Source organism: Camelus bactrianus, chromosome 14 (assembly GCF_048773025.1).
Source record: "Camelus bactrianus isolate YW-2024 breed Bactrian camel chromosome 14, ASM4877302v1, whole genome shotgun sequence".
Lineage (NCBI taxonomy): Eukaryota > Metazoa > Chordata > Mammalia > Artiodactyla > Camelidae > Camelus > Camelus bactrianus.
This window is the reverse complement of record NC_133552.1, coordinates 39,744,705-39,757,042: the sequence shown is the minus strand read 5'-3', so window position 1 is coordinate 39,757,042 and position 12,338 is coordinate 39,744,705. Positions and strand designations below refer to the sequence as shown.

Genomic DNA, 12,338 nt, shown 5'->3' with positions numbered 1-12,338 from the left:
AAATGAACCCACAAACTTTTGGTCAGCTAATCTTCGACAAGGGAGGCAAGAATACACAATGGAACCAAGACAGTCTCTCCAGCAAATGGTGTTGGGAAAACTGGACAGCAGCATGTAAATCAATGAAGCTAGAACACTCCCTTACACCATACACAAAAATAAACTCAAAATGGATCAAAGACTTAAACATAAGGCAAGATACAATAAACCTCCTAGAAGAAAGTATAGGCAAAACATTATTTCACATACATCTCAAAAATGTTCTCCTAGGGCCATCTACCCAAGCAATAGAAATAAAAGCAAGAATAAACAAATGGGACCTAATTAAACTTACAAGCTTTTGCATAGCAAAGGAATTCATAAGTAAAACAAAAAGACAACCTACAGAATGGGAGAAAATTTTTGCAACAATGAAACCAACAAAGGCTTGATCTCCAGAATATATAAGCAGCTCATCTGACTGAATAAGAAAAAACAAACAACCCAATCAAAAAATGGGCAGAAGATGTAAACAAGCAATTCTCCAAGGAAGACATAAAAATGATCAATAGGCATATGAAAAAATTCTCGATATCACTAATTATCAGAGAAATGAAAACCAAAATTATGATGAGGCATCACCTCACACCAGTCTGAATGGCCATCATTCAAAAGTCCACAAATGACAAATGCTAGAAAGGCTGTGGAGAAAAGGGAACCCTCGTACACTGCTGGTGGGAATGCAGTTTGGTGCAGCCACGGTGGAAAACAGTATAGAGATTCCTCAAAAGACTAGGAATAGACTTACCATATGATCCAGGAATCCCTCTCCTGGGCATATATCCAGCAGGAACCCTACTTTAAAAAAGACACCTGCACCCCAGTGTTCATAGCAGAACTACTTAAAAGGGCCAAGTCATGGAAACAGCCTAAATGTCCATCAACAGATGACTGGATAAAGAACTGGTATATTTATACAATGGAATACTATCCAGCCATAAAAATGACAACATAACGCCATTTGCAGCAACATGGATGTCCCTGGAGAATGTCATTCTAAGTGAAGTAAGCCAGAAAAAGAAAGAAAACTACATATGAGATCGCTCATATGTGGAATCTAAAAAAAAAATCAAAAACAAAAACAAAAAAACAAACATAAATACAAAACAGAAACAGACTCATAAACATAGAATACAAACTTGTGGTTTCCAAGGGGGATGGGGGTGGGAAGGGACAGACTGGGATTTCAAAATTTGTATATACTGACAGGCATATGCAGAATAGATAAATAAGATTATACTGTATAGCACAGGGAAATATGTACAAGATCTTGTGGTAGCTCACAGCAAAGAAAAAATGTGACAATGAATATATGTATGTTCATGTATAACTGAAAAATCGTGCTCTACACTGGAATTTGACACAACATTGTAAAATGACTATAACTTAATAAAAATGTTAAAAAAAAAAGGATCTTGTAAATGATTTAGAGTATATGAAAGTTAAGAAATTTTACAGAATATTTTGTTAATAAAATGGAAAACATCATTTAAGTACAGAATACCTTATCAATTTTATAGAAATAAAGTACAAATTTTAACTTTATTTTGTTTACTTTCCAGGTCATATTTTAAATAATTTATAACATCTTTTTTTTAAATGTATAAACCTTTGAATATTGATAAATTTATTTCTCTTTAAAAATTTTTACTTGAAGGCATTTTAAACCTAGGCACTCAGAGTTGACTATCTTCTGATACTTTATTTTTACAGGATTTCTTACATTTTCTTTTATAATTATCTATTACTTATAAATTTGCAGTAATCCTTATATAGCTTTGTGTGTGTGTTTAGAAATATATAAATATTTAGCTATTCAAATAGATGATAAACTTGATGTTTTTAGCTTCAGCTTTGTCATCAGTGCATATATCATCTTATTTTATTTTTAAAATACACAGTATTTGCTTTACATCCTATTTCTCTGTAGTCTTTTGTATTAATTATATAATTTAATCTGAATCAATAACTTCTGTTTTTCAACCACAAGGAAGATAAGAAACAAAAAAAAAACAAGACCTGTCTACTTCATTTTTTTCCAAGAACACATATTTTATTTCATTTTAACAAATGTTATCAGATAAACTAACATTTAAGATATGTTGTGCATTCTGTTCATCTAAGTCCATTTTATATATAAAATAAGGGATTAGGGAAATTTAGAAATAATTTAGTGATCAAAGTTTGTAACTTTTTATCACTATAAAATCAAAAAGTTATTGAAGAGTTATTAATTAATCAACTTAATATTTGTCTATTTTTAAAAATTGTAGAATAGATAAACAAGATTACACTGTATATCACAGGGAAATATACACAAAATGTATGATAACTCACAGAGAAAAAAATGTGACAATGAGTGTGTATATGTCCATGAATAATTGAAAAATTGTGCTGAACACTGGAATTTGACACAACATTGTAAAATGATTATAAATCAATAAAAAATGTTAAAAAAATTGTCCAAATTAAATGAAAATTTTAATGTTAAGCCAACTCAGTAAGTAACTATAAGAATTTGTAAGATTAATAGGGAGGAAAATAGCTCAGTGGTAGAGCACATGCTTAGCATGCATGAGGTCCGGGGTTCAATCCCTAGTACCTCCATTAAAAAAAAAAAAAAAAACTCACAAGATTAAACCTGTATATAAGATGTTAAGCAACTGAAATTTCATTTAAACAATTTTGATATTTTGGTAATCCTAAGCTATTTATTATATTAATTATTGCTTACAGGCCCATGCCACTAATATACACATTTTTAAAAGTTTAAAATAAACTTTAAACTCATCTTTTATTTATCAAAATATTGTGCTAACATTATTTTTACATGGTGATAAAATAAAGAGGACATGAATTAATTTTAAGCCAAAGCTAATCAATTCTAGTTAGTTAAAATATCAGAAATACTATACGAACTCTTTTCAATATAAATAACCCTCCATATTCATGTCACATTTGAAAGATCTACATTATGAATCTACTTATCTAAAAACCTAAGCCATTACCCAAACTCCCAGGTAATTTTTTGATTCTGAGTTATAGTTTTCCAAGGAAAAACATAGAAAAGAAGCACATAACTTTAACATTGTTTTCTCTTTTTTTTTTTCCCTCCTTTATTTGGAATCAGTTAACTGTTTATTTGGATAAAATATACCTAAAGTGTAATCCTTCTGCAAGAACAGTTTTTTATCATCAACTAATCCAAAATCTCCCCCCAAAAAAGGTAAACAGAGAGAGAATAAAAGAAAAAAAATTGAGAGTCACATTTAGACAGACATAAATTTATTTTTTCTTTTAAAGAAAAGAAAAAACTTAAACATAGGAAAAATATATTCTGATACACAAATGAAAGAGTCATATTAAAATAAATCTCTCTCTCTCTCTATCCTCCTTTCTCTTAAAGGTCTATTATATAAAGACCACTGGGGCCTCGTTAGAAAGTGTTATTTTCTTTGGTAGTTAAAAAGTACTTAAAAAGTATATTGGCCTGGACCAAATAGATTGCCAGGTATTTCTCCAGAAAAGTTGGGTTTATTTGGGAGCAGTGAAGAATAGCAATTCTGGGTCTGCAATCCTGGAGAGTCACATGCAAGTCCCTGCATGGCAAGGAAAGGAGAGCACATCTATAGGGGGAAAAGGAAGTTGGGAAGGCCCTAGGAAACAGAGTTCTTGGCTTTTCATTGACTGAGTCCTTACCAGGAAAGAAGAGGTCTCTTCTTGTTGGGCTGTCATTTTTGCAGAATACGAGAGCTCTCCCTTCTAGTCTCCCAACTCTATTTAATTAAGGTTTCTATTTATTAATATTTGACAAGTAAAATAGTAGTCCTTTTAAAAAAGAATGAAATGGTATGAAGGCAACTAAAGTTTCATTATATAATAAGAAGAGAAATATAAGCAAGATTTTAAACATCTTCCCTTCCATACTCCAAAGCATCTGGTAACTCTAATACATTACACTCCTCATTCACCCTCAGAGCTATTCTGTTATCTTTTCCACATCTCATATATATGAGTATCTTATGTGTTTTTATATTCTTCCTGTCCCCTCCAAAAGTAACTTGTGTATTACAATGGCTAAATAAATTTATTTAATTCAGGTTCAAATTATAGTGTTACAATCAATTGCTTAATTATATGCTCCTGTCCCATATTAATGTATTCACTCAATAAACATTTGGGTACTGATGTGATACAGTTTTTTATCAATGTAGAAGAAAATGTCAGTGAGTCAATGTTACATTTTCTACTTCTTATTTTCTAAATCTATGTGACAGATTTAACTCACTTTGAAATGAAACAGGATTCATGACAAAAAGAGAGAATGTGACACTGAAAGAATCAAGGGAAAATAAAGTTTATAGAGAAAGTGGAAAAATAAAAGATACGGTGAATTTGTTCAAACAAATGTACAGAGAAGAATTTGCAGAGAAAAAAACTCGCTGTAATAAAAGAGGCATAACAGAGCTTAAAACTCTGGTCTCTCCCTGCTGCTCCCGCAGGTGCCGGATTTTTGGTAGAATTTTTTTTACTTTCACCATTGGAAACTATTACCCTGCCTGATATACAGCTTTTCAACTGCTCACGTAATTGAAAAGATGTCATGAACATATGTTTTTTTCATTTTTGTCAAGTTCTTTTAAATTTGAAAGGGATTTAAACTATACCTGCAACATCTTAAAGTAAATACATGAATATTATGATAGGCTTGTTAGAATCTAATTTGTTGAAGATTATTTTTTAATTTACTTCACCAGACATGTTTATGGCCAAATGGGCAACTGTATGTGATTTATGAAGAGCTTTCATAAACGGGGAAGGAAATGGAAAAAGCGATCTTTAGAAGTTCCTTTATATTCTGTGTGACAAAATGAATAATAACATGGAATCAAAAATAATGTCCATTCTGTTTCTCTTGGAAGCCGTGCATTTCATTCATATTTGTCAATACAATTCATTCTTATTACATTTTGCATCCCTCTCAGTAGAGAGGTAATATCATAGGCACTAAGCTTCTAAGTTTAATTTGATGCCTCATGTTCATCCCTATAAAAAGCATTATTAACGGTGATTGTCTATTATTCACAGATATTGGCTGACCTAGAAAACCATGCGTTATTTAAGAATGACCTGGAATGTCAAAAGCTGATTCTGGAAGCAATGAAATACCATCTACTGCCAGAAAGAAGAACTTTAATGCAAAGTCCAAGAACTAAACCTAGAAAATCTACAGTTGGAACTCTGTATGCAGTGGGAGGCATGGATAACAACAAAGGTACATGTTCTAGATCTGTACCATACCATGGTGTGATTTTACTATTGTCATGTGTATAATAGTAACAAATTTCACATTAACTTAGCTTACTTAGTTCATTAAGATTTAAGAGTTAGGGCAAAATTAGGACACCTCCTGTTTTTCTTTTTTTTTTTTCAGTCTGGAGTTGCTGATTTTGCTTCTTTCTCATCTTTAAATCTTTTATCTCTTCTGCATCATCTACAAGTCTTCATATGAAATGCGTGGGGGAGGATTGAAAGCACTTGATAGAAAACGCAGGCTAAGTAGTCTGTTGGATAGATTGAAAAATGTATTTCATTTCTGAGTAAAGGGAAAATAATATGCCAGACACATGCTTGCTGAGAGTAATAGCACGAAGAAGAGAGACTTTACTTTTGAGGAGTTTAGATTCTGACAGAAAACCGACCAGTAAATAGACTACAGATGAGTGTAATGATTGTGGCGGTTCTCATTTACAAATGTACTTGTAGTTACCACTGTTGCCCTTAAAAGGAAGTGAATACTTCATTTAAAGCCAAATGCATACATTTGAACTTACTCTTCTATAGTTAGTGGAAAAATCTCCATGAATGTTTGTCCTCTTCAGACTTTTTTATGCATGTCTTAATTTTCTTGATCAAGTACACAAGACAAAGAATATAATTGTATGTTTGTGTCTAATAAGTGATATAATTATCCATAATATATGTAATATACATTTAAAACAATAGATTGTGATCTCATATTTAACCTCTATTAAGGGAACTCTGTTGCTAAAGAATCATGAGGAAGCAACAAGGCTGACTTTAACCACTGTGAAGTGAGATGCCAAAACAGCAGCTGAAGGGAAACAGTTTGTGTAATCAGTAGAGAACCGAACCCATTCCCCTTTTTATTTGTCAAGAAAAGATCTTGGGGCTATTAGATGGTTTTCACTAGTTTAATTTTTTGAAGAGTTTTACTCCTATTTACCGGGCTGTTGATTTCTAGTAGCTATCACGTTAAATAAGCACTAGAATATTAATATATATTTTAAAAGACATCACTATCAGTTAAAAAGGGTAAATAATTTAATGCTTTAAGAATGAGTGAAATGGCATTAATCTCTCGCATTCCCTCCACTCCTCATTCCTTCTTTAATGTTCCTACTTAAGAGAACATGTCAGAAGTTTTCCCCAAAACAGATGTGCCTTAAAACCCTCCTTTATGAAATGGTAAAACAGAAAATATCTTAAATACAAATCTGACTCAAAAATAGCCAGAAATTATACTAAAATACCAAAAAAAAAAAATTTCAAGCTAAGAAAACAAATCTATTAACCTGTATCCATACTGTCCTTATGAAAGTAATAAATACCAAATAGCTTGCACCACATGATGTAAATTGCATCTTCTGAAGCAAAAGCATGCAAACTTTATTGGAACATTGTAATAGGTTCATTTTACCTGTTAAAGTAAATATCCTGATTTCCAGTGACTTTCAGTAAATACATTCATCCAAGTCTCAGATTTCACAAATGGATAGTGATTTTATACATGTTTATCATATTTTAAGGTCAAATGAGTGGCATTTGTTTTTAAAGAACACTGCATTCTACAGAAAGAATGCCCATATCAGATCACTTCCATTTGTAAATCTGCTCATATCATTTAAAAAATAAATAAATAAAAGAATGCTGATTGAATCAGGCCAGCCTATGACTAGGATTGAAAAATAACAGTAAATTAATATTAATACAAAAATCTTTGTGCTATTTATTAAAGAGCCAAAAATTTAAATGACAAATTAAAATTTTTTAAACCTGGTGACTTTAAATACAATCGCCATCACATAAAAGAAAATGAGAATAAGGAGTCTATTGAGTTAAGCTGTTTGCCAGCATTTGAATTTCTCTAATCTTACACAATAGTCTGTTGAGATTGAAGAAATTCTTTAATAATTGAATTTTCTTAGGAATTCTGAATCTCTCATTTTAGAATTGAATACTATTTCGTTATTGTTACACGTATTCAGTAATCCAGAGGTTAAAAGAGTGTGATAATACAGTGGGTATAAAAAGATACCCCTGCTTAAATCTGTATTAAAATAGAAAAAAAATTTTGAAGAAAACTTTAGGAATTCTTACTATATTCTCAGCCTCTAGGAACTGGACATTAAATATATCTCACAAACTTAGATAAAAATCTGACACTTAATACAAAATCTCAGAGAACCTACTTTTCCTGCAGCAGAAACTTAAGAAGTCCAGTATTTCAAGAGATTTAAAGGATAATCCTCAGTATTTGCATCCTGCTTTTATTGCTTAAAGGGTGTTTTCTACACCTTTATTAACTTGTGTTATCTCTAAATAGGTGTTAAGATCTTATCTTAAAATTGTGTTTTCTTTTCTTGAAAGGTAATAAGGCGAAGGGAATTAAAATGTAAAAAGAAATAGAAATCAGAAGAAACAATGCATAATAGCAAAAAATTGGAATTTACTTGGCATGACTAATTGAAAAATTATGCAATGTAATATAATACAGTACAGTCTTACAATCCAGTATAATGGTATACAATACTTAGTGTGTTTTTAATTATTTACATAGGCATATTGTGCCTTAGAAGGCTATATAAACATTTTATTAAATTTCTCTTCAGCTCCACAATTTCTGGGATGCAGATGATATCTTATGGGATTGATAAACTACAGGTACAACCCTTGCAGATTTTCTGGAGATGCTATGAAAATTCAGAGCACTGTCATCTCCTTCCCTCTGCTTTCTTCTGTATTCACACATCCATGCGTTCTACAATAATAGACATATCACACATCTGTTTTGTGCCAGGCTCTGTGTTAACTTGTGTGCCATGGTGAACAGTATGAATATTACCCATACGTCACAGAGTTGCCAGGTTAACCTGGGAAAACAAATAGCAAACAGAATTATTTGTGAATAGGCAGCAGAAGAGGAGCCTGAAGGCACCTCCTCCCACAAGCACACCACATCTACAGCTACGCATGGTGCAGCTTTTTCTGGAAAATACCTAAAGGCTGGCTGAGCCACTCCTAGCATCCCCAAGCGAGAGATGGTCCACATCCAAGCAGGTAGGAAAAGGCGGGACACAATCTGGCATAAAGCCCCGCACCCACCCGCACCTCCCCTCCCATTGTGTGGAGGCCCACAGCTTCTCACTGAGGAGCAAGGGGTTTGAACCCCACATCTGGCGTCCCTCACTTTTAAGACCTGCCCCTGAGATACCGGCCCCCGAAACATCTAGCTTTGAAAACCAACTGGCTGCAGAGGCCTCCAGCCTCACAGAAGGCTATAGCTTTCTGGACTGTGGTGCTGGGACCCCCAAGCCCCAAGGCCAGGGGCAAAGCGCCAACGGGGGTGCCCAGACTTGGTGTGGGAGAAGCCCGTTTGCTAGTCTTGGGGTTGGTGTGGGGGCAGGTGTCTGATCTACAGGCATTTGGGGGCCTGAGGTGGCTCCCTGGGTGGAGACTGGCGGTCACCATCCTCGCGTGCTCCCTCCGCAGCCGCCTCCAGGGTCCGGGGTCCCTGGGGCGAGTCTGGCAGCCCCTCTTTGCGGCTGCCACCTTGGGGCCAATCCTTGGTCACCAGGCTCTGGTGGCCGCGGGGCTTGCGTTCTGGATCCCAGAGGAGTGTGGCAGTGGGAGAGATTGTGCTACGCCAGCTGCACCGCACAGTAACAATCCGTCCCTGCCCGCCCCCCAGGCTTTTTGGAAGGGAGACCACATTGCTGGTCCAGAGCTTTTGCTTGAGAGGCAGGTACAGCTCTAGGGCCCTGTGGACCGGGATGTGCTCCCGGGGAACTAGGCTTGTGCACATCCTCCTTTTGCTGTCTGTCTGCCTGCAGCTCACCCGTGTCTCCCAGACAGGAGCTGATACCCTCATCTGAAGCCCCAGTTCTGGGGACTGCTGCTCAAGGGACACCTCGAAATCAATTGGCCATGGTGGCCAGCAGGGCATAAGCTTGTATAAAGTACTTGTGTATTTTAAAAGCTGCGGTCTCAGGGTCTGGCTTGTTAATTCACGATATAGCACAGCAGAAAACTCTGTGTAAGAAAAATAATCTTCCACAATCTCACCAGCCATCCTTGACTTTTTTCATTTATGCCATCCCCAGTCCTTGTCCACATTCATTTTCAAAATCTGTATATTGTATTGTACCTTCTACTATGGTGATTTTAGAATACAATATTTGTTTTAAGAAAAAGATCTCTTCAAGAGCTATGCATAAGCTCTACCAAACACAGCATTAGTTTCCAAAATGTATGTCATGAATAAATTTACAAATATAATGGATTACCTTCCTTGAGTTTCTTGTGCTCACCTGCAACAGTTCATGGACTGACTTTGCTAATAGGTGCCTGTCAAAATAGGTATTTTATATTCATCTCTTTAAGTCTTGCTTATTAAACTTCACAGATACAGTTAGTGGTTCTCCATGATATATTATTAAGAACAAACAATTAACTTGTCATTTTGCTTAAAAGAACAAATTTCTAATTCCTAAACTTCTGCACACCTTTACCATAATGATATGGGAATCTTTTTAAAGATGCTTTTTAATCTTTTGAGGTTCCCTCTCTAAGTTTGCCAAATACAGTATTAGTAAGTCTCTACAATTATGAATTTTAAACAAATTTGCTTACATTTAAAAATAAGTTTGAATGTTTTACTTTGGAATGTAAGTACTTTTGAAAATATAAAAAAGATATTGGCCATCCTTGAAAGTCATACTTCTTAAAACTGACCTTATAAATTCTCTGGTGCATGAACTTTGCATTAATACTTGTATAAATGCATATCACTGCCTCTTCCATTACGATAAGGCTTAATGATTTTGATCTTAGGGTGATGTTGAAGATTTATTTTTAGTAAGTAGTACCTGATATCTTTTTGAGAACATTTAACATTTTTTAATTAGAGGCAGTATGAAGGATTGGTGACTGATCATTTATATCAGATTAATTCTAATGTGCATGTCTCCTTAAAGTAAATGAGTTAACCTTATCATTAAACCTTATTTTGTTTTTAATGGAAAAATAAAAAATAAAAAAATTTAAATTAAAAAAAATTGTGAATAAAATGAGCGTCACAAGAAGGGACTTGCAAGTGTTATCAGGACCATTCTCATTTAGTCTAGAAAAGTAGAGAAGAACAGAGAATGTGTTTGTTGCCTTTTTTTTTTTCCTAGCTGAAATCTGAAGAACTATTAGGCATTAGTTTAGCACATCATCAGAGTGGCAGAGTAGGGTGGTGGTAAATTCCACCTGAGATGTAAGGGTTTACAGTTGAAGAAGTGTGATGTCTTCAAAAATGGAGAGAAATCCCTCATGGCTGGAAGAGAGCCCCTGGAGAAATGAAAGCAGCATGGTGGTGGAGGAAAGATACAAGCTGACTTCAGTGAAAGGCTTAGTTGAATAGATCCTGATGTGAAATGTAGACATCCTCGAAAGCTGGTGACGCTCCTAGTGGAGAAAGTCTTTTTGAAGTCAGAGATATGCCTACTCAAATCCAGGAGTGTCATTTAAAATCCCTAGTCTGATTCACCCTTTCTCAATGTCATATTCTGTTTCTGCAACAATTGCAATGATTAAATGAGATGGCATGTATAAAGAGGCTACACTAATACAAGGCCTTCCAACATGTTCGCTTAGTGTCAGAAAGACTGTCAGAGAACTCGGCAGCAACCTGGGCTGACTTTTGTAATCATGTTATGGAATAAGGTCAAGCCAACAGGAACTTTGGAGGCATGAGACAACAGGGGTTTTATGGAATAATAGTGATGTGATAGGGAAGGAGACAGGACAAAAGATATGCATATAAATGGCACTTACATGAACAGCATTATGTAAAAAATAAATGCCTTTTATGCCAATACAAAAAAGTCAAGAATCAAAAATCACATGAATCATATGCGAGAAAAGAACCAAGTCATAAAATGAAGTTAGCAGTATGTTTTGAAAAGTATGATTTATTTAATTCACTGCCGTAACTGGAAAATACTGAAAAATAAATCTGTAACAATGTAGTAATTTGTAGCATATTTAAGGCCAATTATAATCATTCATATGTTTATTCACATTTGTTCTAGTATGAATGAGAAATGGGGGGACATATAAAATTAAATATGTTTTTTTAAAGGTAATACATTAAAAAAACTATTTTTATAAGAACAAATTTTATAAATGCTGTCAACTGAAATCAAACGCAGATTTAAACCAACACAATAAATTGTGCCAATAAATTTGCTCTTGTTTTGATAAGAATTTTATTACAAATTACACAGGAATCATCATAAATCCTTTGGAAGGCTGGTTTAAAAGTAAAACATGACTTGCTTACTCTCAAGTGCTTGGACTATCTTATACTTATGTGTAATTCATGTAAGCTATGAAATAAAATGTGGTGCTATTGGTTAATGGAAGATATTTGTGTCAAAAAATCTCTACTGGATTTATTTTTTGAGGTTGGTTGATTGGACAGTCCCATGGCAATAAAAATAACTTGGTTTTGTTCTCATAAAAACAGTATTTTTTGGAGATACATTTTGTTTCATTCTAATTATCAACATATATTGAAAACCTGGTAAATATACAAGAATATACATAAAAGAAAAGCCAATCATGAGCTTATAACCTAAAAACAATCATTGTTACCACTGTTAACAGAACACGGTATTATTTCCTTTCTCAAATTTCTGTGTAAATGTATGTATATATATGTTTGTGTAGAACCACAACTCTATACCTACATTTATATAGAGATTATCTATTTATATTTGCCTTCATCTCTTTCACTATGGCATTATCTAGATAAGAATCTAAATATAGATATATTTGGATTTATTTACATACTTAGTTATTTTTGTTGCTTTTATTTATTACTTATCTTACATGTATAAATTTATATTTCATTATATTTTTAAAAATACATCACTTCAAGGAGCTTACTAACTCTTATTCATGTGGAAATGCCACAGTTTACATGAGCTTAATCTTAGTATCAAACACTT

The 12,338-nt window shown here is 33.9% G+C and overlaps 1 protein-coding gene across 1 annotated transcript in view; it reads left to right on the top strand.

Moving 5' to 3' along the window:
* Window positions 1–12,338, top strand: part of KLHL1 (kelch like family member 1) — a 329,276-nt gene that overhangs the window by 238,991 nt on the left and 77,947 nt on the right. Inside the window, exon 6 of the mRNA XM_010973559.3 lies at window positions 5,128–5,314. Within this exon, the coding sequence (XP_010971861.1) occupies window positions 5,128–5,314 (187 nt within the window). The remainder of the gene's footprint in view (window positions 1–5,127; window positions 5,315–12,338) is intronic.